The following is a 23996-nucleotide window of genomic DNA, read 5'->3' as shown; positions in this document are numbered from 1 at the left end:
TTCCGCACAACCGTAGTCACAACAGGCCTTCGTCCACGACAAACTCATCGGCCGGATCGCGTTCTCGCACATTCTCCGCACTTGCGACTCACTCACACCGAAACCTTGAGCTACTTCTCTTCGGCTTTTACCTCGACAGTGTCGCTGAATCATTCCCACATTCTTGTGTGGCGCAAGCTCGTTTCTTTGTTCTCACATGCTGGAGACTTGATAAGATATTAACTCGAGATCGAAGTTATCGCTCCGAAGATTCGCTTGCTTTCCTAAGCGCAAGTCGAGAATGGTTAATCTCCGTCGAGCCCTCCCTCGGCCGCGCTCATCATGTGAGACGAGGGAAAGAAGATGGGACAGAAGCGAGAGTCCACTGAAGGAGTGATCCTCAATCTTACTCAAGCATCGCTCCACTCCAATACAGACGGACGGTCGCGTGGTCGGAGCGATCTGCAAATCTCATGAATGTTGAATCCACTTATTAGTGGGCTAGCCCGGTGAGGTACGGGAGGTCGTTGGAATTTCCTATCTGCAGTCGCAATTTTCCCCCGCGGGAATATCGAGGCATAACTTCCGACCGTGGCCTCTTCTGATATTATTTGACTAATGATCTAATTTTTTTCTCTCGCGATTCAGAAACAAAAGTTTTCCCTCGGACTTCCTGGGTGCTCTCCGGAGGGCTGGGCGATACTGCGATATCGTCGAGACTCGGAATGACCGCCCAATATTCCGTCCACAACATCGACGAAGATCATCGACACCATCGTCTGCACTCCCCTCTCTCTCCTCCCGACGACGGTCCGACGGACGACAGATTCCGTTTTCCAAATAGCTCTGCACCGCTCTTTTCCTGAAGACCGTATCTCAGCGAGTGAGACACGGTCGGGGAGCTCTGAGGGCACTCTCAACAGTACATCCGAAGATACTCATGACTAGCCCTTGTTCCCACGAATTCATGAGCTGTTCCTCGCGAGCCTGGCAGCGCACTGCCGATCAGCCACTGGAACGAGATGGAGAGGGAGTATGAACAGAAATTTGTCACGGCTGATCATGCTGCGATGCGGGCGCTCTCCTGTCATCTGATTATCATAGGTCGGACCTCATGAAAGAATCCCTATAAGTACCGATCACCTCGACGGGTCCATCCAACGCTCACTCGGATAAACCATCGGCGCCAGTGACACTCATGCTCCTTCTTGGAAGCCCCCGAGGAAATATTCGCCAAGCGCCGTCTGATAGTCATGCTGAAGCTCGAATAACGTCATGATGCGCTTACGGAGAGATCAGAACGTGACACAGACCTGTGGATGCTCGTGGCCAGTCAGATCACCGTATCAGACCCGCGCGCCGGCGCGGCGGAAATCCGGGCTGCTGTTGGGAAATCATGACTGACAATCGATATCGAATATGCATGATATCCGATTTCTTCCACCCCAACACGGGAGGACTCGAGACCCATATCTATCAACTGGCCCAGTGCCTCATACAGAGAGGCCACAGTGTCGTCGTTTTAACTCATTCGTACTTCGATCGAGCCGGCATACGATACCTGACGAACGGACTGAAGGTCTACCATATTCCTCTGTGGATTGTTTACTGTGAATCTGGTCTGCCGACGCTTTTTTGCACGGCACGACTCGTGCGGAACATACTATTGCGGGAATGTGTCGACATCGTTCATGCCCATGGAGCATTTTCGAGCTTAGCGCTGGAAGCCATGGTACACACGGCTTGCCTCAACCTTCGGAGTGTCTTCACCGATCACTCGCTGTTCGGCTTCTCCGACGTTTCGGCCGTGATAACGAACAGCTTGTTGAAATTATGTCTCCACATGTGCGACCACGTTATTTGCGTCTCGGAGGTCGGAAGAATGAACACGGCTCTACGAGCTCTGGTCCACCCCGACAGGATCTGCGTAATACCGAATGCCGTCGAAACAAAGTGCTTTCAGCCTCTGCATAAGCCTCGCAAGAGCAAGCAGATCGTCATTATAGTTCTCTGCAGGCTTATGTACCGGAAGGGCATCGATTTGCTCGCCGATATCCTCCCGACGATAAGCAAAAAGTATCCGGAAGTGAAGTTCCTGATCGGAGGCGACGGACCCAAGAGAGTCCTCCTCGAAGAAGTCCGAGAAGTCCATAAGCTACAAGATCGAGTGCATCTGGTCGGAACATTGAAACATCACGAGGTTCGAGATTTCCTTGTCAAAGGCGACATCTTCCTTAATACCTCGTTGACCGAAGCCTTCTGTATGGCCATTGTGGAAGCGGCTTCGTGCGGACTCCAGGTTCGTCATTCCGATAATCTTTCCCGCAGTCAAAATTCAGCCCCATGTTGAGCTCCACATAGGACGCGCCGTGATTATAACTCCCGCGCTAAACAAAATTCCCTCCCCTTCCCCAGGTGGTCTCCACGAACGTGGGAGGTATTCCCTACGTTCTGCCATCGGACCTGATTTGGCTGTGCAATCCATCGGTGGATTCTCTGATAGATGGCTTGGAGAGCGCTATTCACGCGAAGAAGAAATCCAGCAACGTGAAGCCTTGGGTCGCGAACCAAAGAATCTCAAATCTTTACCAGTGGAGCTCTGTGAGCCGCGAGACTGAAGCGGTTTACCACAAAGTGATGGCTTCCGAGAAGCCAAGCATAGCCAAAGCTTTCGGGCCTTTATTCAAAAAATGCAGTATTTTTGAGAGTTTATTCTTTTCCTATATACTCAGTCTCATATACGTGGTGTATAAATTCTACGACTGGTGCTACCCTCTCAAAGTCGACGATTTGCCGTGGTTCATGCCAACCCATGAGAAGCTAACCAGATCAAGATCAAAGTCCGAATGATATTCGCAGCCTTGTTCCTGGCCTGATCGACCGGTTACGATCCGGGGTGAGGAGAGTTCGTCGGAATATTCAAGGGAAAAGCTTCGCCGACGAGCTCCGGCAGAAAACTAGTCCGCCGAGGATTCATATGACGACGATTGGAAGGAAAACTATCCTTGATATGCGCGCTGCGCACAAAACTTTCCTGCTGAGAATAGCCAGATTGCCGCGGTGGAGGACAAACTATACTTTATAAGATATTTCGTTCCCTAATTCGATCATTGCGATAATTAATGCGAGGTGGAGAGGACTAGGTTATGAATTTGATACAAGGCTGTGACGAAGAAAATCAGATGGGCATATTGGAGGCGTTTATTTCCGTATCGACGGCACACTGAATCGTCTATCAGAGGCAGTCCAATTGAGATGAATGACACAAGTTAATAAAAAAAATCTATTAAGAAGAGCAGCTGCTGATCACATACCCCTGACGAGGCGAATCCTTCATTTGTCCAACTTCATTATAATCTGCCTGTTCTGGAGGCTGAGGATTAGCGCTTCAAGTCTTTACCCATTCGGTAAGGGCATCGCAACGGACGAAGAAATCATGAATCGAATTCGGCGGGGATCGCCGCGGGTTCAGAAGTTCGTCTAAGGTAGGTTCCCAATCCGGGTCACTGCGTGTACTTTTCGAAAGTTCGATCCCACGGTTCCGGTGAGCGCGCGAAGGAGGTCTCCGCGTATCCCGGTCCCGGAACAATGCGTTCATCCATTCGAAGAGAACACGAGTGTTCGAAAACCTCCATGCGAACTGGGAACGCGCGGTGTGAACTTCTGACTGTGTTTGCGGAAGTACGGCGATTCAATTCTTAGAGCTCCATGAATTGATTCTCCTCTCCGACTCCGTTCAGAAATACATAGAATAGCCTCGAATTATCCTGGGACTTCATCAGAAGGAAATGAAACTGAGCGCGGTTCCGGTCTCGAGGAGAAGGGGTCAAGCACAACAGGAATCGAGCACGAAAAGTTCTCTACCTTGAGACAAAGTCTCTCGATTTATGACTGACCTGAAGAATTGAAAACGGTGACGTGAATACCTGCCTAGGACGAGGGATATCGCTGCCGCTAGCGAGGAGAGCTTCACAGGCATCGGGTGAAAATTTCACTACTTTACGGCGATGATCTCTGTCCAAAAGTTGTCGATAGTTTGCTTCGCTCCGGAACCAGTCCCTTGGTCTGAATTTTGAGGATGAATTCTCAGGTTTGATGAATCTACCGTGGCGGAAGCTGAGACTGACGAATGCGCTGCTCGAGAGAGCATTCTTCACATCGAGTTATGCGTCGGCGAAGAAGAAAAATTTAGGACCAGCTAAGTTCTCGAAAGTCAAACCTTTGACGCCCGCAATTGAAGTGAGTTTATGAACGACTCCTGGTTGGAATCATCCTCATCGAATACTATCAGATGAGCTCACACAGCTCGGATCAAGGGAGTCGGATGAATATGGGAGAAATGCTTTGCCTGAGAGAAGAGCTTTCCTTCAGGTGTGGGACCAGATCAAGATCAAAGAGTTATCCAAAATTACGCAGCGATCCATTGACGATATCTTCGAGGCATTGTTCTACATCGACAGGGCCGATGTCTACGGAAAAGTCAGCGATAAAATCCCCAGACAAGACCTGAAGAAGGTACGTACCCATGCATGCTCATCTGATGCATCATTATTCGATCGAACCACGAATCGGCGAACACCTGCTCTCGAACCAATCTCCGAACTAAGAAGTGGAATCTGTTGCTTTGAAGGTTCTCGAGAAGTTGGGGATCAGAGGCAGAATTGGACCTCCTCCCGTGGAGACAAAAATCGAGCACGTCAGAGAGAAAATTCCTTTTCTCGATGCTGTGCGCCAACCGCCTCCTGCCGAGGAGCAGCTGAGGCCGAGAAGACCAGTGGGTCAGTTGAAACAGATGTTCCACCGACAATGCGGGGGATCGCGAAGATTCAGCCCCGGAGTGGAAGTCGGACTCGATCGAATCTTGGAGGCTTGGATCTGGCGAGACCCATGCAAACTTTTACTTCATCGCTGCCTACTCTAATTCCAGTCACCGTGATGGGTCACGTTGATCACGGCAAGACCACTCTACTCGACACCTTGAGGAACAGCCACATCGTCGACGAGGAACACGGTGGCATAACGCAGCACATCGGCGCGTTTTCCGTGCCGGTTCCTCAATGCAAACTGGGAGCAATCACGTTCCTGGGTGAGCATAGGTCTCGAGATACCAAGCGAGAGACCAGAAGTTTGAATTCCATGTGAGAACTTGAGGATCTTTGATTTTCAGACACGCCTGGACACGCTGCTTTCTCCGCAATGAGGGCCAGGGGAGCGAACGTGACGGATATGGTCATCTTGGTGGTCGCTGCGGACGATGGAGTCATGGAACAGACAGTAGAATCGATAAAATTTGCGAACGAAGCTCGGGTCCCGATGATTGTGGCGATAAATAAGATTGACAAACCCGGGGCGGACCCAGAGCGTGCTAAGAGAGGTGAGAATCCGTCGGAGCTAGAAATATAAAGAAATGGAATTTGATTCCGGAGCCTCCGGGAACTCGCTCCCGAAAACGCTCAGGAACATTATTGTGAAACGTCTCTCCCAAGGTCTATTGGAGCATGGGGTACAGTGCGATGCGGAGGGAGGTGAAGTGCAATTCGTGCCGATCTCCGCGCTCAAGGGTCAAGGTCTTGACGAGTTGTTAGAAGCTATCGTCCTCCAAGGCGAGCTCATCGGTCTTCGGAGCGCTTTTGAGGTGGGTTCTCGAGTTTTAGTGCCAACGTGCCAATTGATCCATGGAGTTTCCGACGGTGCAATTGTCGACCGTCGAATATGTCCGAGCATATGTATCAACTGTCTTGGTTTGCCTATGAACTGTAAATTAATATAGAAAATTATTCAAGGGTCTGGTTGAAGGTTATGTGATAGAGAGTTTGACGCACGAACACAGGGGCAAACTGTGCACGTTACTCGTCTACAGAGGCACCTTGAGCAAAGGCGACATCATTGTGGCGGGACAGGCTTGGTGCAAAGTTCGATCTCTGTTCGATGAGTGGGGGAAACCTCTGCAGAAAGTCGAGCCTGGCTGCGCTGCTCAAGTCACAGGTTAGATGAAATCCACGAAGCCAAGTCTGAGCTCGAGGGCAGCTCTCGAGTCAGCCCGGGACCTCCAGCACGTTAGCGATTTGGACATTTACTGTCTTTCCAGGCTGGAGAGCATTGCCCGCGGCTGGTGATCTGGCGCTCGAGGTTGAGAGCGAGCAGCGAGCTCACGAAGTCATGAAGGTACGGGAACAAGCTTCCAAAGTTGAGAGACTGGCCGTCGACGCTAAGGTCATCGAGGAGAAGATGGCAGAATCTCGAAAATCATATCGGGAGGAACTCGAAGCTCGAAGAGCCCTCGGATACTATCGGAAGCGAAGAACGACGATTCGAGCGAAAGAAACCGAGGAAGACAATCATCCCGCTCTGCATGTCGTGGTCAAGGGCGAGTAGAAAATTCGCCGCGTACTGTTTATGATGTGAGGGGACTGACCTCGGGGTTTGAATCTCGATTTTCATTTTAATTGGTACCCACAGGCGATACGGACGGCTCAGTGGAAGCTCTCTTGGACATCCTGGAAACGTACGACCGGCACGACGATTGTCGATTGGACGTCGTTCATTACGGAGTCGGTCCCGTGTCTTTGTCGGATCTTGAACTGGCGAAGACGTTCGACGGCATCGTGTACGCCATGCATGTGGGAATTCTTCCAGAAACCAAAGCAGTGGCGAAGGAGGATGAGATCAAATCATTCAAGGTGACTCCCCCACGAAGGCTGACTCGTTGTCGCCGATGATAATATCGACCGAGGCCTCTCTTCCTCTTGATTTTTGATTCGAGACGCGTAGAGGAGAAACATTCGGTTATTTCAGGTCATTTATAAATTGGTCGAGGACATCAAAGCAGAAATCGGCAACCGCTTGCCGATGATCAATGCCGAGGAGGTAATCGGTGAAGCTAAAGTTCTCCAGGAATTCCTCATAAATGACAAGAGGAAAAAGCTGCCGGTAGCTGGATGCCGATGTCTCAAAGGAGATCTGCTAAAGGCTGAAACCTTCAAACTCATGCGGAATGGTGAAGAAATCCATCGGCAAGTATCCTCCTTCTGTCTCCGTGACTCCTGTCCATTCGACGAACTTTTCTTCGATTATTCACGAATTCCCTCCCAGGAATGAGCATGATTTCGTTTCAGTGGTCCCGTGATCTCTATGAAACATATGAAGAACGAGGTCAAATCGATCAAGACCGGCGTAGAGTGCGGTATCATGTTCGCAGACTCGGATGTCCGGTTCAAGGAGAATGATGAGATCGTTTGCATTCGTGAATACAAAGTCAACCAGAAAACAAGCTGGAGTCCCCGGGGATTTTGAACCAGAATCCAGGAGACAAAGCCTCATCGACGAGATTAGATAGTTGAGCGACTTTGTACATAAACAACTAGACTAGGACGGTGTACAGTAAAGAATGTTTGGTGAGAAGAATCGAGTATTGTGTGATGATTTCATGGCGAAACTGGAACTTCCCGAGAGCCTCCGAGGAGGCACGGAACTGCAGCGAGAGGTGCGTTCTGCGAGCGGTCCTCTCTTGAAGGCAATGGATGCCCGCGAGGGCTATTTGGGTGTGTCCGCAGTATCCAAGGTTGAGGAGTCGCTCTGAGCAAGCGGCATCAATCGGAATAGAGATTTACGAAGAATCGAGTCGAACCCCGGCTGAGGCGGCCATAGTCCGTAAGTTTCCATAGGCTCTTCCGCTTTTATTCAATCGTTTCGCTTGGAAGACGGTCCCCCACTTTCTCACCCCGAGAGGGTGCTGCGATTGCGTGGCCGCGCACGCAATCGCAGTCGCAGTGGAAGACCGCCTCCAGGTCGGCTTCATTTCCAGGCGACAATTGAGTACTCCGACGATCAAAGACTGCTGTCCACGGGAAACTCGGGAAAAGCAATCACTGAAAATCGCTCTCCGCGATTCGCGACGATCAGTGAGAGGGGAATGCGTATTCGCATGATGGGAAGTCTGATTCGAAATAGTACAGCATCCATACATATATTTATGAAACTCGACTCGTCGGGTGTCGGAGATCTTTATCGATAACTCTCTGTTGAATTACCGAGGTCGCAGAACCAACGATTGTCTAAGAGTCAGTGATCCGCTGAAGGGAATCGACGACTGACTCGTTTCGAGACGATGCTAGGGGCATTAGCTCCGAGCCCCCCTCTCCGCGACACTTCCTTAAGTGCACCAGAGCAACGTCAGAAAGCCCAGCGGAAAAAATGCGTTTCAGAATCAGAGAACTTGATTCCCAAAACCCTAAATGAAGCCGAAAAGCTGCATCGGGATCGTACGATAGTTTATTGTGCGCTGCTTGAAGGGTAAATGAAGACAATCGGACCGGTCGCTTCTCCTCATCCTTCGCTGACTGTGAGGGAGTTCGGACCAGGGGCCGATGCGAAGATCGAACAAAGACGGTCGAATAACCGAATCCAAGCTCGAGGTGGGTCGTTCGGATCATTTGGCAGGTAAACTGTAGAGACCTGAGCTGTATACAACGTCCCCGCTCTTCACTTTCGAGTCCAGGAATTGCTTGCAGTCTTGTATGGTGAAATCTACCCAGCTCGAGGCGGCAAACATCTTTAACATCGAGTAGATCCTGTCGAGTGGTGTTTCTCCGAGATTCGTGAGGAGACCCCGCACAAAGTTAGAAAACGTCTGATATCGCACTTCCTGCAGTTGGTTCGGTCTCGAGTTGCCATCGTCGTCGTCTTCCATTTCTTCGTCCACGAGGGATCGTCTCCCGCGAGCGTTCTCGATGTCGCCCACGTCAGCGTCACTCCCCATGACGACCACCCCGTCCGGACCTGCTCCACCCTCTGCGAGAACTCCTTGTTGTGTCCAGAAGGCGACGAGCCGTTTAACTGTGATCCGAGAACATTCGAGAGCGTTGGCAATATCGGCCATTTTCCAGTGGTTCCTTCCCTGAAATATCAAAAAGGGTCGTCAGGAAGACTCCGTGCATCGTAACTTGCGATCGATAGAGCGAGCGGATCATGTAGGATAGATTCCTAAATTGATTCGAAAAATTAATCGAACTCCGTGAAGAATTCGTCGCGCTCCGTCTCTTCAGATGACTCACATCGAACAGTTGGATGAGAGTTGCTTGCGCCGTCGAACATTTCACGCTTTTCACGCTCCCATCGTCGAGTTCGAGCTCGAGCTCAACATAACCCAAGTTCGGCCGGAGGTTGACTGTTCGGTTCCCGTTGAGTATCTCATACTCCTTTCGGAACTTCTCAAAATCTCCGGTCACACTTTCGGGGATTTTCATGGTTTCATCCTTGAGCTCGGGCCAGAACTGAGCACTGATTATCAGGCTGTCCAGCGGCACTTGAAGTTTCTCGCCAAGTTTCTCCTGGATTATCTGCGTGTGAAGCCTCTTGGAATATTTGACGTCGTTCAGCATCACCTCGCAGTTGTTCATCGCAAGTTCACCGAATCGAACTTTGAGCAGCTCCATGTACATGATTTCCTTCTGCGTGTCTGAGCTGCCGTTCAGAAGTCTCCCAGAGAGCAGAGAGGCGTATTCCTCGACGAAAACCTCTTTTGAACCGTAGATGTTGACCAACAACGTGATTATATCGGATGACTTGATTATACGGGAGACTTTTGCTTGAGGAATCCAATTCTGCCAATCAGACTCGTCGTCGGAAGATCCATCGAGGTAGGAGCCGGGTGCCGGGGCTTTCTGAAATTCAAATATCCGGCAATGAGCTCCTGGCGCTATCCGACAGCACTTCATCGAGTTGCAGGATGATGCTTCGAGAGAGGAATCACCTGGGCGCATCTCGCAAGCTCTGCGTTTAATTCGACATTATTTTCGTCCGTCAAGCTCGAAACGATTATCCGAACGGTGTTGTCTCTATTATCGCGGGACTTCAGGTAGACCGAGAGCTCATCGCAAATCGATTGCAGGATGAAACCGCTGGGGTCTAGGATCTGTGTGACAGAACGATAAGGACACTTCGTTAATCACTAGTGGGGGGAGACCTCGTAGCGCGTCTCGAGGACGATTGGTACAGAAATATTCAAGGATCATTGGTCGCAGAGAAAAACTGATGAGCGCACCCGAAGAGCTTTGATCGTCGAGACGTATGCCGTGATGATGTCCGCTGTTTTGACCCCAGGATGGAACAGTCGGGTCGTCATCGCTTGTTTGAGCTTCGTGACGAGTTCGTCCAAACTCCGGACTTTCTGAATGCAGTCCCTCAAGTCCTCGAGGGCAGGTTGGGAATCAGGGAAATCAACGATCATATCGAATAGCTGACCCGCGCGAAACTCGATGAAAATGTCATGCAGGAAGTACAGAAGGTTGTTCTTGAAGGCACTGATCATGGACGTTGTCTGCCCTGGAAAATGGCGGAGTGACAGCTTTGAGCCCGTGACTGACGGCGTGTGCACGGGACCTATTGTCTTCGTCCCTTCCCAATCCCCGGTAAAAAGACACTATCAGCCAGAGTGCGTCCGAGACAACGGTTGACTCACCTGAGATCGTTTGTAGCCAGGATACGACGGTCTCATTCAGCCACTGTTCCAGGTTTGACGCACATTTACTCTCGAAATCCCCTTGACACGTTTCGAAAACGTGTTTCTTGATGAGATCGAAACACACGCTCTGTACGCAATCATGCACAAGCGACGGGAACGCCCCGATTTCGTCAATTACCCCGTTGATTTCAACGAACTCGCGGACAATCGCTGCGCACGAGCAGAGGTTTTCATCGTCGGCGATCTCCGCGTTGCAACCCGGACAGAATACCAAGCCGGAGCAATCGTCCGAGCTCTGAGTTCTGTGGAAGGCGCGGAAAGATCTCTGGAAGATTTCCAGCATCAGCGAATCGAATTCTGCCGTGACGAAGAAGGTTGTCAGACGTGACGAGAGTTTCAGAACCTCTTCGTGGATATCGAGTTTGTGACCGGAACAAGACCACGTGATGTCGACCGAAGGCTCATCGTTCCCGCCGGAAATTTTCCGGAGCCATCCAGCAGCTTCGAGCAGCCTCCGAATGTCTTTCGCGGCCACTTGGAGGTTTGGGAGGACGTGTTCGACAACCCGAGTTGATGAGAAATAGCTCTTCATCGCCCTAGTGATTATTTCTTCGGAGAAACTCAAAAGCCAGACTTCGAGGAGAGGTAGCATCCCATGGTTGCACAGCTGTTCTACGTGTTGAGCCAAAGATTCGTTGATGTAACCCTTGGAGACACAATCACGAAAAGCGGTCTCCGCGGCGTCCCAATGCTGTTCAATTTTTTCGAGGCTAGCGGCATCCATCTGTAGAGCAGGGAAGCTGGTTACACTCCGCGCATGCCCACGACGAAGGGCTACGATGCTCTTACGTGTGAATCGGAGACAGGACCGAGGGAATCAATCATTGACAAGAATCCGCGGGTCGTCAGGGGAAATTATCACGTAGGCTTTACCTTGGCGGAAAGTCCCGTACGAATCAGCATGTCACCGTCCTCTGTCTCTTGTCATGTGCGTAAGAGTCGGCTCCGGAGCAGAGGTATCGGAGAGTACTAAACAGGGCGTGGGAATTATATTTCGACGGATGGGATTCAAATTTCGAACAGACACAAAGATTGCTCTTGCCAGCTGCAGAGGAGGGGGAATGTTCGGCCCTCTCCCCGTGGAACAGAGATTTTCAGACACAGCATAGGGTGCTGTCACGGGGAGGTCTTTAGCATAAGCTCGAATCCTTCAACTATTGTTCCCGACGTCTGATGTCTCTGACCGAGATCCGCGAAGAAGATCCAAGGGACCGCTCTCTGGGCTTTTCTGGCCGTTGGACGCATTATCGCTCGCCACGTTCATTAGTAGCGATTTCATTCCATGCCGCCCTGAGTTGGTCCGTGTTGCCACGATCTGAGATGGAGGTCACTCCGAGTGTGAGGTCTCGGTGGGAGGCATTAGAACCTGACAGGTGTCATAGGGGGATCGGGGTGGATCGAGAGAAAATCCAGCTAGAGCTCCACACCGATCTCGATGCGGGTTCCGTGGATGCGATGGGTTCACGGACCATCTGGAAACTGTGCGTGACCGAGATGAATTTCTCTCGTCGAGAAAATAACCATTGTCGGCATCACTCGTGAACAGCTAGAAGTCGGACGGTAGAGATAGCGAGAAACCTTGAAAACCATATCAAATCATACGTGGTGATCATCCTTGATTGACCGGCCGCGGGAGGCCTGAGCCGTACGAAGCCGTTCCGAGGAAAGGCTGTCACCTTATGGAGGCAGTCAACAGTTCAGAGAAGCAGATCGCGGGGGGGGGAGGAACTGATCTACTCTTATAGTGAGCTTTGCTTGTGGAGGTATTTGATGATGAAGTCTCGGCAGGAGTTCACAGGTATGTACTGGCGAAATTCGAATCCCGCCAAGATTGCGAGACGCATCCCCCGTGCTGCGCAGAAGCCGAGCGGGAACGTCGATATCCCATCGGCTGCTGGTATGCTCCTAGCTGGATTGCCTGTCGTGGCCGCTCGCTCGACGACTTCGAGATGACGGGCACCGACATCCCGGCAACACCAAGTCGGTCTCTCGCTCAAAAGTCCGCTGATGGGTGATGAAGTCCGGTTTGACTTTCGGAAGTGAAATGAAACTAGGTACTACGGCTTGATTTTTTTGCAAACATCAGAAAAGTAATAAAGCCAACAGCTTCGAGGATTGCGATCTGGGTGTGATCAGAACAAGAAAGTCGCTCCGCTGATCGTGAGTGATTTGCCGCGGCCCAAGAATGGACCACGAGATCTCCGAGTCGGGATCGGTCGGAAAAGGAGAGCCAACCTGATGGCTCTCGGTATTGCAGCAAAGATCACCAGCAACATTCCCCGCTCTCTCTCATCTACGGATTTTGCTTCTGTTCTGGACCCCGCACCGCTTTTGTGTGAATGAGGTGGATTTAAAGTGCGGATAATTGAACGATACCTCGTGCTTGAATACGGTCCTACGGGGAGCACGTTGTTCCGACGTCGGGGTGAACTGCTGATCTAGACGTCGCACGACCGATGTCAACGACCCTCTCAGATGTTAGCGGGATCTGTGTGGTCGCCGCCTCGGTCCTTAGCGGCTTGTTGTGTAGCTTGAAGCTTTGTACAGAGCAGAGAGTGCGGCTGACGTGCAAGCGGTGATGTCGAATCCAGGATTGTTAATTCTCAGTTAGCGCAAACTCCCCACCGTGGATATGGCGCTGGCGGAGCGTGTGTCGAGCCTGGACTCGATGTTTCTCCGGAAACACGTCCGAGTCGGAGGCACGGCGTTCACTGTTGACTCCCTCATCGACTGTCTCTTGCTGCTCTACGACGAGTGTGTGCGATCCTCTCTATCGAAGGAGAAGACCCTTCAAGGGTTTGTGAAGTTCGGTGAGTTCCCGATTTTAGAGCGGCTTCGCGGAGAGAATTCCGCGTCATGGAATCGCTAAGTCCACCGCTCACTGCAGTGGACGTCCTCACTCGGGGCTAGAAAGTTTCATCGTGCTCGCTCTGTCTTCGTTTTTGGAAGTGTGTGGCTCGTTCTCTCCGGCGACCGCACTCAACATCTGTCGTGACAGCTGACATGCGGCTCATTCCGAATGCATTGCATCTGTTGCGAGACGGTGTCACTCGGTGGAGCGGTGTTAATTAAGTCTCGTTGGCTCCGATTTTCTATTTAGGCTGACGGGGAAGCTGAAGGAGCTTCTATTTCGAGAGATAGGATTCTTTTCCTCTGAGATTTGTATCTCTCGGTGCTCGTATCCGAGCGTGAACTGCGCTTCCAGCTCGTCGATTACCATCTGTAAGCCATTGGTGAGCGGCGGCACGTCGCTTCCTTTGGAAGTTTTCGGGTGGAGCAGTCACTGTTCTTCCCGAACGATCTCATCTGTTTGGTCTGTTGTTCGATTCGCTGATTGGCACCGGACCGACCGACCGAACGATGGAACAACATGAAACCATTATTGCGAGTTTCGGCCGTCGACAGTGCGTCGATTGTGGGAGCATCGAATTCACTGTACCATCGATGGGTTTTTGTTCCCACCGAATGCATGCGAGGAAACTCCTGCAACTTCGCAAGGGATTGCTATTGGGCGTTATCGAAACTGGATTTCGAGATCTGCCGGGAACTCTGGCTGAGAAAAGCAAGGAAAAAATCAGGAACGACTGGCTAACGAATGAGTATCTACATCGGCCGCGGGGATTTCCAATTGACCTCTTATATGACCGTCATCCGTGGAGTGAGGGATCCGTCTTGGATTTATGTCAACTCTGACGTTTCTTCGTCTTGTTTCACTGTATCCAAGCAGCTCTGTTGTTTATTTGGTGAACACAACATTGGAATCCGAGCGTTTTTATTAACGGCTCCGTTTAATCCTCATTCGTTTTTGCTCAACGGAGACGTCGACCCCCTCTCCCTCGCCAAAAAGCATACCCTCGTGAAGATGTTCCGAATTGTCGTCCAGCCGCGGTTTATCTGACTGGCGTCTCGCAACAAATTAATCCCCTTTAGTACCTGACACGCTTTGTCTTTTTCGTTCCTCGTCGCAATCGCGGGCAAGAAACGAATGCAGGGCTGGACGACCGAAAATCAAGTCGACAAGGTGCATTTGTGGCTTGGAGGAAAACTTGAAGCGCGAAATAATTCCGGCATTTGACGTCAGCGAGCGTTCGAGCGGCGTAGCCTCAACCTCAACGCCGCCGGTCGGGTGTTCCTTACAGAGCATCGATTCGCGGTGGTTATGAGCTATTGTGATATAAAGCTAGATAAAACCTCAGCTCAACCGAACCACCGAACTTCCAACGCAATTGTTTCAGACTCGATGTGGTTTTGGGTAGAACCGCGGAGCCGTTGTAGGATGTATGCTTTTTTTTCTGATGACTGACCGCCCAGTCACCTGCATGGGATCGAGCGTCATTCCGTGGTTGAACTTGGAACGGTCTCACACAATGCTGGAATATCGAGAGAGCAGCGTACCAGTCCTATCGTCGTTTTCGCGAGGGAAATCTCCGTTTGACGGAATTCAGACGCTTCAGCTTCTCATCGTCTCACGTCGATATTCGTTTGCAGTTTCTCCTGTCGTGCAGCAAGTACGGAAACAACGATTAGCCCGAAGCGACTTCGAAATATTGAAAGTTATAGGCCGAGGAGCGTTCGGCGAAGTTGCCGTAGTCCGAGAAAAATCTTCACAGAAAGTTTTCGCCATGAAGATCCTCAATAAATGGGAAATGCTGAAAAGGGCAGAGGTGAGTAGTTCCCGGATCTCTTGTCTCTTCTCTGATCGAATTCGATAAAAACTAGTGTAGGAAGCGCCACCTGATCCTGATTCCGGAGAGCCGCCGTGGTTAGATTAGCGCTGAACAGCATATACGTGAATTTTCCCCGTGATAATCGCCAGTCCGAGGTTCAGCTCAACAAGAACTATTCCGTGAGAGTTTCGTGGTTTCCCTTCAAGTTCCTCCCTGTCGAACGACTTGCTCGCCTCAAAATCAGCGGTGTGTGAAGGCCACCGGAAGGAATGATGCTCGGGAAGTGTCTTTTTAACCCACTTCGGAACTGAACATAAACGCTTCTACGTAACATCACAATGCGGCGAAATCGGTGTTGAAACATGTTTACTGCTCACTAGGAAATGATCAGAAATAGAGCCGACTCTCTTCTCGCTTGTCGTGACCTTTCCCTCAAAACGAAAAAACAAATCTCGGGACGAATACCTGGATACTTCGGAGAATTTTTTTACGGGCTCTCCCTCAGTCATGATCCTCCTTGAAGCAAACGTTTTTGCTTCTACCACAATGATCGGTCGTTCCCATACGCAGTCAAGGAGTACCGGAAGTCGAAGGTCAGCTCTTTTCCTGAGTTTCATTTTCCACCGATAGAATATTTTCACGCCGGTTTAGGGTTTCTCCGGTGGTCTAGACAGACACGGGCAGCAACGAGCCGGTCCCCATGGGGCCATTAGCCGTCACGAACTCGAATCGTTATGGAGCGCGTGACTCCATATCAGAATCTCAGATCATGAAGATCATCGGAATCTACCGTCAAGCGGCGACTCTACATCTACGGCGTCAGAGTCTCGGTGGCTTCACACACAGAACTGAGGTATTCCTCAATTAATCGCGAGATCTCATGGTGGAGTTCGTTCCCGTTCCAGACGGCCTGCTTCCAAGAGGAACGAGATGTTCTCGTTTTCGGAGACAAACGTTGGATCACCAACCTCCACTACTCGTTCCAGGATCACTCGAATCTCGTGAGTTCTCCAATTTTTTTCCTTAAAAAACAGGTCCCTCCTCGTCGATGACTTCTCAATTCGGAAGCCGAAGGTCTCCGAAGCACTTAATGGGGGGTTCCTGCGCTTCCTCTCATGTGTACCAAGTGCCAGAAGCGCTTCTAGAGGGAACTTCCGACCGGCCATAACGCTTACGTCGGCTTTTTCGGCAATGGCTGATTGTTATTTTATGAGACTACAATGTGGTCGGTCGGTAGGTCCCATCGTCCACCGACCACGGTCGGACCGTCGTCAGTTGCGGTGGTAATCTAAAGGCGGAGTTGTCTTCATCGTCTTCTTCTTGGGCCAACGGCTCCGACGAGAGCCCAGCTCGCTTTGTACCTTGTTGCTTTTCTGGCGGACGCTCAGCCACAATGGGGTCACCCGGATAGCTTCAATGACCGTCGGACCATCGGTCGGACACATGAACAGATGCTACGACAGTGGCATCGACCGGAGCCGGCCGACCGCGCGGGTCCGAGGGCGAAGTAGGCAGGTCTCGCGCGCTCCGGGAGCCGTGCGCGCTTCCCCATAGTCGTTTCGGTTAGCCGCTCGTTGATCGCCGTCACACAACGACTCGATGATTTCGTTAATTCTCCACCGACGACGGGAGCGTAGGCGTCGATTGTGATTCGCGGTAGGAGTCGTTAAAGTCATCGGCGACGTCAACGCGAGCGTCAGCCGCCGCCACCGCAACTACGCATCAGCGGAACGCGATCGAGAAAACTACGGGAACAGCGTACCGTATACGTACGACTTCTGATCGTTCAGTCGTGCGATGTTCTATGACAAGATGTCGATGGATTGAGACTGATGCAGTCATGCGGTCTTGACTCGCAGCGAATAACTCATTGTGTGGACCAGAAAGAATTCGGCGTTCGCTTTGCGCACGAAAACTATCACGAATAGATAGGAGTCTCTTTCCCGAGTCCACTCGTGGAAAGCTCACCGCTGCCCACGAGTGATCTCTCGAGAGCCTAAGAGAGGCCTGACCGTGATCTGTTCCGGAAAGAGCTGCGTTGTTTTCCTAGGATGTCGCCCGGAGTCGATCGAGACGAACGACCCATCTAAACGGCGCTCTTGAACAACTGTCGTTTGCTTTCGCAAAAGGGCGCCCACGGACCTAAGATATGGGAAGAATTTTTCCGTCGATATGAGACATGCGGCTCTCGACGACTCACCAACAACAGTTCGGGGAATGCATCCGACCTCAACTTCCTGTGACAGATCCCGTGAGGGCGAGGCTTCCGGAGACATTGTTTCTCGTGGAAAAAATACGCTCCTGGAGCTTACGGCGTCCCCGTAGTTCCGACCACACGAATTCTACTCAAGATCTCGGCCCTGAATTCCAGGCTTCGATCGTGGTATTCGAACGAAACGAGTCCTCATTCGCTATTCATTCTTTCAGTATCTCGTCATGGATTATTATTGCGGAGGGGACCTGCTTACATTATTATCGAAATTCGAAGATCGACTACCGGAGGAAATGGCCAAATTTTACATCGCTGAAATGATCCTGGCAATCCATTCACTGCATTCCTTACGATACGTCCATCGGGACGTCAAACCGGATAACGTTCTTTTAGACGCCCAGGGACACATCAGACTAGCTGACTTCGGTTCTTGTTTGCGACTCGGTGAAGGAGGACTGGTGAGGCGTCTAGCAGTTTGTAAATCTCTGAATAGGTTTCGAGATTCTATTAGCAAAGCGCGAAGCTAACGAGAGTCCCCCGCTTACCCTCCAAGGTTCATTCACGTGTGGCTGTGGGCACACCCGACTACATATCACCCGAGATCCTCCGGGCAATGGAGGACAATCAGGGCACCTACGGGCCTGAGTGCGATTGGTGGTCGCTCGGGGTTTGCATGTACGAGATGCTGTTCGGGGAGACGCCGTTCTACGCCGAAAGTCTCCTGGAAACATACGGCAAGATCATGAACCATAAGAACTCGTTCGATTTTCCCGAGGACGCCGCCGGAGTTTCGGAAGAATCGAAAGATTTGATTCGCCACCTCGTGTGCGCTGCCGACTCCAGACTGGGACAGAACGGGGTCGATGACTTCAAGAATCATCCCTGGTTCGCGGGAATCGACTGGGACACTATTCGAGACAGCGAGGCGCCCTTCATTCCCCAAGTGAGCTCTCCGACCGACACTTCGAATTTCGATGTCGACGAGCTGACGTTCAAGAACGCTGATTCTTCCGCTCCGCCGAGCGCTAACGCCGTGTTTTCGGGACTACACCTACCATTCGTCGGATTCACTTTCACTTCGAACAGCAAATTGTCAGAAGGTCTAGAAAACGAAGAAGCAGATGTGTCGAACGGTGCTGTCGAAGTCAATGAGTCGAATCGACTTCGTGATGAACTCGCTAAGATGCTTCTGAAGAATAACGAGCTCGAGCAGGAGCTCAAAACTGTCTGTCTTTCACTGACGGCTGACACGGCGGGCAACGGGGAAATCACCGTGAACTGTCAGACGCGTGACATGGAACGACTCATCAAGAATCTCACCCGGGACAAGGAAGAAATGAAGGCCGAGCTCAAGGAATGCCAGGAGCGAATAGCGCAGATGTCGAAAGAGATGAAAAATCAGGCGACCCAACTCAAGGCCACCATGTCGGAATACAACGAGGTATCGGACCGCCTGTCGGACCTGCGAGCCCAAAAACAAATCGTTTCACGCCAGGTCCGCGACAAGGAAGAAGAAGTGGAAGCCGCCATGCACAAAATAGACTCGCTACGGCAAGAGCTCAGGAGAGCCGATAGACTGAGGTAAGTCGTCGCAATCGTTCGGAGGGCGAGTCTTCGAAGTTCGCGGCGAGAGGCGAAGACGAGAAATCCACAAAGACTAAATCCCGGCTCTTTTCCACCGTGCAGACGGGAGCTGGAGACGCACGTAGAGGAAGCGCAGGCCGAGGCTCTCAAGGAACGCCGACTTCGCGAACGCGGTGACGAGTACGTCCGTCATCTCGAAGGAGAGTTGGAAACGCTTCGAGGCACGGGCAGCGCCCCGACATCGAATGGAACCTCCAACGGGGATCTGGTCGTGCAGCTCAAGGCTGAACTGCAGGAACAGGACAAACACTGGAGGGAGCTGGAGGCCCAGTGGGGAAGCAGAAACCAAATAGAGGTTAATGCCTTGAAGCAGAAACTTCTCGAGGTGAGTAAAAGGGGAAGTTTCCCCGCGTCGAGCCTTCACCCGACCGGAGAACAACCCTGGCTGCGCATTCTCCCTCCACGATGTTTACGAGATGCTGTTATTGAAACTCAGGCCCAACAACAGAAGGAAACGTTGGAGGAAGAAGTTCATCGCTTGAAGAGAAACGCTGAAGCCGACGGCGGCCTCAATCTCCATCGGGGCAGAATGGAAGCCCTTGAAGAAGAAGTTCAGAGAGTTCGGTCAGAGAACGAAAGACTCGTACAACTCCTCCAACGAGGCGACCAAGAGATGGCCGTACTGCGAGAGAAACACGATCTGATCGCTCAATGGGAGACACAAATAACGGGTGAGGCAGCAATTGCTCGAACTGCTATGACGATGTTGTGAAGTCACACGCGATCGACCGCTTTGCAATCGGTGGTCGGTGAAGCGTTCAGGGACTTCCGCTTTTCGATTTCACCGGCTTCACGGGTCTTTGTTTCAACTCCGTCAATATTTTGCAGAAATCATCCAATGGGTATCGGACGAGAAGGACGCGCGGGAATACCTCCAAGCGCTCGCGACGAAAATGACCCAAGAGCTCGACTACCTCAGAGGCATTCCGACCTCTGGTGGTGGGGCTCTGGAACAGAAGAATTGGCGGAATCGTCGTTCGCAGAAATTGGACAAGATGGAGCTGCTGGCTCTACAGTCGAGCTTGCAGAGTGAGATCCAGGCCAAACAGGCCATATCAGAAGAGCTCAGCCAGGTCCGAACAGACATGGTCGGCCTACAGAAGGAACTTGAAAGGTGAGTGCGAAATCCGATTGAGAAACAGCGTCTCGTTGTTTGTTCCTCCATGTGAACCAGCTCACCTGACAGGGATCACGGGGATTTGAAGAAGGATGAAACGTGCGACGCTTCTCAACCTAATGGCTCCTGGTCGGGTTTCGAAAGGCTTCATCTAACCGAGGGACGATTCTTTTCGCCAAGGTTGCGGCAAGAGTTGAACGATAAGGATAAGGCGCTGAAGGACGCCCTGACTTCTTTGTCGACGACGAAAGACGCCGACGAAGGCGACACGCTGCTCGACCAATTTTTGAAGGACACTGCGGGTCAGCGAGAGACCCCGACACCGATGAATGCGAACACCGGATCGAACATCTCCTTGGCCATGGGGTCCAGACCCTCGTCCCGGAATCTCGTCATATCGTCTCCGATCCTCCAGGGTGCCGGTACCTACTCGGACGCCCTCAACAAGTCAATGCAGACGAATACCACCACCATACCCGTGACGGCTGCCAAGGTGAGGGACTCTCTCGAACGCTCACGTCAGGGAGCCGGGAATGAATCGCGAGGGACATGAACTCCGGGCTCCACGCGGGAATAATCCATCGCTGACCGGCGATAATCACGCGCTTCCCATTCCAGCTTAAGGCGCATCAATTCCTGGTGCGGTCGTTCATCGCCCCGCTCAAGTGCAACCAATGCACTTCATTGATGCTGGGCCTGAGCCGCCAAGGAGTCGTATGCGAGGTGTGTGGTTTCGCCTGCCACGTGGCCTGTCAGGACAGAGTGAATCCTCAATGTCCTGTACCCGCTGACCAGCACAGACAGGGGTTGTTGGCGATCGATCCGACGAGAGGTTTGTGTTCGTTTGGATTGGATACCGAGATTTCCGCGAGATTTTCGGCCGACCCGATGGAAATTCATTCATCGGGCCCATTGCGAGGAACGTTCAAAAGTCCTGACCGAAAATCCTCACCGATTATTGGATTCAATTCGATGGATTCCTTTTCAGGTGTCGGTACCGCTTACGAGGGTTACGTTAAAGTGCCTAAGGTCGGGGGCGTGAAGAAAGGCTGGCAGAGACAGTTCGTGGCGGTGTGCGATTTCAAGCTATTCCTATACGACACCCAACAAGTTTCGGGAACAGGAAGCCTGAGTCACGGGGCCTCTTTGTCGCAAATGGACAAAATACAACAAGCATGCGTCAGCGCCACGCAGGTCAGTGAGCGGCGCGCGAGACGCGGACTCCGTCGCGAGTACCGGGATACCTGAAAAGATCCCCGAGTTTTCCCTGTCAGTGGGCGATTCAGGCCGGCAAGAGCCCCGGAGGAAAATAATAAATGTTCTAATTTTCGGCAGGTGCTCGACATGCGGGACCCAGACTTCATGGTTAGCGCAGTTCTGGAAAGCGATGTGATTCATGCAAATCGGAAGGATGTCCCCTGTATTTTTAGGGTAGCGACTTCGATGTTAGACCCCCCCGGACTGAAATCGATCACCTTGATGATGGTCGACCGCGAAAGCGAGAAGAACAAATGGGTGGATGCGTTGGCGGAACTGCATCGGATCCTGAAGCGCAACAAGCTGACAACAAGACGCCTCATCGAACCCAAGCAGGTCTTGGATTCGACATTGGCCATTATCAAGAATTGCCTGTCGGCGGTCATCATCTCAAAAGAAAGAATACTCCTAGGAACCGAAGAGGGCCTGTTTTGCATAGATCTCGACAATAATGAGATCTGCAAAGTCGGTTGCAACAAGAAGATCGAGCAGCTCGAGTACATTCCCGACGAGCAGCTGATCCTCTGCATCTCGGGCAAACAGCGCAGTCTCCGGCTCGTGCCGGTTGCGGCGCTCGACCTCAAGCATAGCGTGGACTGGATAAAAGTACCCGACACGAAAGGATGCATCACGTTCTGCACGACCAGACTCTTCCACAATAATCAGAGCACCTACTACTTCTGCGTTGCCGTGAAGAAACAGATCTTCATCCATCAGATAAATCGGTCCAAGTCTCGGCACGGGGGCCGCCAGGTCATCTCCGTCTCGGCGCCGGTGCAGTGCTTGGACGTGACGGCCGACCGGCTTTGCGTCGGCTGTCACAGCATGTTCTATTTGTACAGTTTGGAAGCGATCTGTGAACCGATTTGTCTCGTGCAGCCGGACTCGAACCTATCGTTCGTCTATCACACACCGATGGATGCTCTGATGTGCATCGAACTCCCCAATTACGAATATCTCCTAATATTCAGTCAACTGGGGGTGTTCGTGAATTCGAAGGGCAAGAAGAGTCGTGAGAAGGAGTTGATGTTCGCCAGCACTCCGTACCACGTGAGCTTGAGGGATGAGGTGTTGTGTGTGTACGCCGAGAGCCACGTCGATTGCTTCGATGTAGCGTCGGGCGATTGGCTACAGACCATTAATCTTCGTAGGACAAAACCTCTTAACAAACAAGGTAGGCTGAAGAAAGAGATCATCTTTCTCTGAAAAAACGGCTCGCTTCTCTGCATAGACATATTTACGATGCGTCCGGTACGTTCTGTGCTGGTCCCTCGAGACTCACGAAGATTTCCTCCCCGATTTTCGCAGGTAGTCTTTGCTTGTTGCTCATTGGTGACCAACCGCACGTGGTCTATATGCATCCTTCTCATCTGCGTGAGAACAACATCATGATCGCCGACGTTGTCCATGGAGCTGCCTCAAGACGGCGGTTTTCGATGCGCGGTGCGGACGGACGCACCGTCGACCGTCGCTCCCGAATCATCTCCGCGCCATCTAATTTCAATCATCTACAACACATGGGCCCCGGAGAGATCCAGAAACTCATTGATCTTCCTACTGTGAGTGAAATTTTCCGCTTTCGCTATTCCCTCCTCCCTCCCATTCCTCGAGCATTCCGAATTCGATCGCGTTCTCGACCTCTCACTCGCTCACTGAAAAATAATCTTTCGGTCACTCGATCCCATGAATGACTCACCAAGCGGCTGTTGCGTGCGATTGCAGACTTTGCATGAAGTGGCCGCTCAGGAGGAGCAGCAGCAGAAAAACCGTCTCTCAACGTGGTCGTCGATGTCGGGCGGGAGCAGTTCAACTTCATCGACTCCTAGACCTCCCTTGCCTAACAAACCGCCGCCGCGTGAGTTATTGCTTCGTTCACTACCGTTGAGTCGGTGTCGCTTCGCGTGCATCGCTAACTAATCGCTCAGTCAGCTGATCGGGGCTTATTCTCTTCGCTTGATTCGAGCGCAACTCATTGGCCTGATCGAATTGTTCCAGTGATACCAGCCCAACCCCGACGACGCGCCCCATCGTCAATGCGATCACCAGACTGTTCGCCATCCTCGTCCTGTACCACGCATCAGGATAGATCCTCTCTTCATCACGTGAGTTCGAATCGAGCGATTCCGCTGCCGATTGACGAGAAGACGGAAATGAACAAGATTTCGGAACTAATGATTCCCTTCCCCCTTCTCTTAAATCCAGGAATCTCGATCGAGTCCTCGCCATTCGATAACGTCGAATAACAGCTGTTCGAGTATGAGTCCGCCACCTTCACCGGATCCTAATGGAGTCGCTCACGATTGAAGCGATCTTGTAAATTATACCACGGGGAAGCTATGTATAATATCTTTAGGTCTGAGAAGAATTCTTATGGAGATTTCGATTACCCCTATGGTGACGGCGAGTTCACCTGCTCTCTTGCGGTCGGAGTCTGGGGAGTGGCGACGCTTCCGCGAGCCATGGGGAGGCGATTAGGGCTCTCCGCGGACGTCGGTCGCAGACAGGAATCATCGCTCCTATCGCGGCTTCCGTAGCCAGAACTCGAACGCGGTATACATACATTACAGACGAACGGAGAAGCATATGAGACTATAGATT

The 23996-nt window shown here is 51.6% G+C and overlaps 4 protein-coding genes across 4 annotated transcripts; 3 read left to right on the top strand and 1 right to left on the bottom strand.

The window, feature by feature from the left end:
• Positions 1-1375: 1375 nt before the first annotated feature.
• PIG-A (phosphatidylinositol glycan anchor biosynthesis class A) lies at positions 1376-2829 on the top strand. The gene is made up of 2 exons (XM_003739013.1): positions 1376-2278; positions 2395-2829. The coding sequence occupies exons 1-2, from the start codon at positions 1376-1378 to the stop codon at positions 2827-2829; spliced, it is 1338 nt and encodes a 445-aa protein (XP_003739061.1).
• A 1245-nt stretch (positions 2830-4074) lies between these two features.
• mIF2 (mitochondrial translation initiation factor 2) lies at positions 4075-7383 on the top strand. Its single transcript, XM_029113170.1, has 11 exons — positions 4075-4218; positions 4351-4494; positions 4610-4757; positions 4907-5065; positions 5147-5353; positions 5466-5614; positions 5763-5964; positions 6068-6346; positions 6439-6659; positions 6775-6992; positions 7095-7383. The coding sequence occupies exons 1-11, from the start codon at positions 4075-4077 to the stop codon at positions 7270-7272; spliced, it is 2049 nt and encodes a 682-aa protein (XP_028969003.1). The 3' UTR covers positions 7273-7383.
• Positions 7384-8244: 861 nt separating this feature from the next.
• mr (anaphase promoting complex subunit morula) lies at positions 8245-11537 on the bottom strand. The gene is made up of 6 exons (XM_003739011.3): positions 11375-11537; positions 10439-11225; positions 10022-10302; positions 9731-9892; positions 9033-9641; positions 8245-8875 (listed from the first exon to the last, which is right to left on the bottom strand). Exons 1-6 carry the CDS (start codon positions 11402-11404, stop codon positions 8408-8410), a joined length of 2337 nt encoding a protein of 778 aa, XP_003739059.2. The 5' UTR covers positions 11405-11537; the 3' UTR covers positions 8245-8407.
• Positions 11538-13133: 1596 nt separating this feature from the next.
• gek (serine/threonine-protein kinase gek) lies at positions 13134-23702 on the top strand. The gene is made up of 16 exons (XM_029113169.1): positions 13134-13311; positions 14990-15165; positions 16074-16169; positions 17596-17838; positions 17934-18961; positions 19067-19349; positions 19461-19695; positions 19853-20138; positions 20322-20634; positions 20760-20973; positions 21130-21335; positions 21477-22572; positions 22707-22957; positions 23121-23253; positions 23394-23500; positions 23601-23702. Exons 1-16 carry the CDS (start codon positions 13134-13136, stop codon positions 23700-23702), a joined length of 4947 nt encoding a protein of 1648 aa, XP_028969002.1.
• Positions 23703-23996: the final 294 nt, after the last annotated feature.

Source organism: Galendromus occidentalis, unplaced genomic scaffold, assembly GCF_000255335.2.
Source record: "Galendromus occidentalis unplaced genomic scaffold, Mocc_1.1 scf7180000076381, whole genome shotgun sequence".
NCBI classification, from domain to species: domain Eukaryota; kingdom Metazoa; phylum Arthropoda; class Arachnida; order Mesostigmata; family Phytoseiidae; genus Galendromus; species Galendromus occidentalis.
The sequence above is the reverse complement of the archived record's forward strand: the minus strand, read 5'-3'. Positions and strand labels throughout refer to the sequence as shown.

Coding starts and splice junctions, on each gene's coding strand:
- PIG-A (XM_003739013.1), top strand. CDS start 1,376: ATGACTGACAATCGATATCGAATATGCATGATATCCGATTTCTTCCAC. Junction 2,279..2,394: donor CGGCTTCGTGCGGACTCCAG/GTTCGTCATTCC, acceptor CCCCTTCCCCAG/GTGGTCTCCACGAACGTGGG.
- mIF2 (XM_029113170.1), top strand. CDS start 4,075: ATGAATCTACCGTGGCGGAAGCTGAGACTGACGAATGCGCTGCTCGAG. Junction 4,219..4,350: donor CTTTGACGCCCGCAATTGAA/GTGAGTTTATGA, acceptor GCTTTCCTTCAG/GTGTGGGACCAGATCAAGAT. Junction 5,965..6,067: donor CTGCGCTGCTCAAGTCACAG/GTTAGATGAAAT, acceptor CTGTCTTTCCAG/GCTGGAGAGCATTGCCCGCG.
- mr (XM_003739011.3), bottom strand. CDS start 11,404: ATGCTGATTCGTACGGGACTTTCCGCCAAG. Junction 9,642..9,730: donor AGCTTGCGAGATGCGCCCAG/GTGATTCCTCTC, acceptor TTTGAATTTCAG/AAAGCCCCGGCACCCGGCTC. Junction 8,876..9,032: donor CTCTCATCCAACTGTTCGAT/GTGAGTCATCTG, acceptor TTGATATTTCAG/GGAAGGAACCACTGGAAAAT.
- gek (XM_029113169.1), top strand. CDS start 13,134: ATGGCGCTGGCGGAGCGTGTGTCGAGCCTGGACTCGATGTTTCTCCGG. Junction 16,170..17,595: donor TCCAGGATCACTCGAATCTC/GTGAGTTCTCCA, acceptor TCATTCTTTCAG/TATCTCGTCATGGATTATTA. Junction 22,573..22,706: donor AAAACCTCTTAACAAACAAG/GTAGGCTGAAGA, acceptor CGATTTTCGCAG/GTAGTCTTTGCTTGTTGCTC.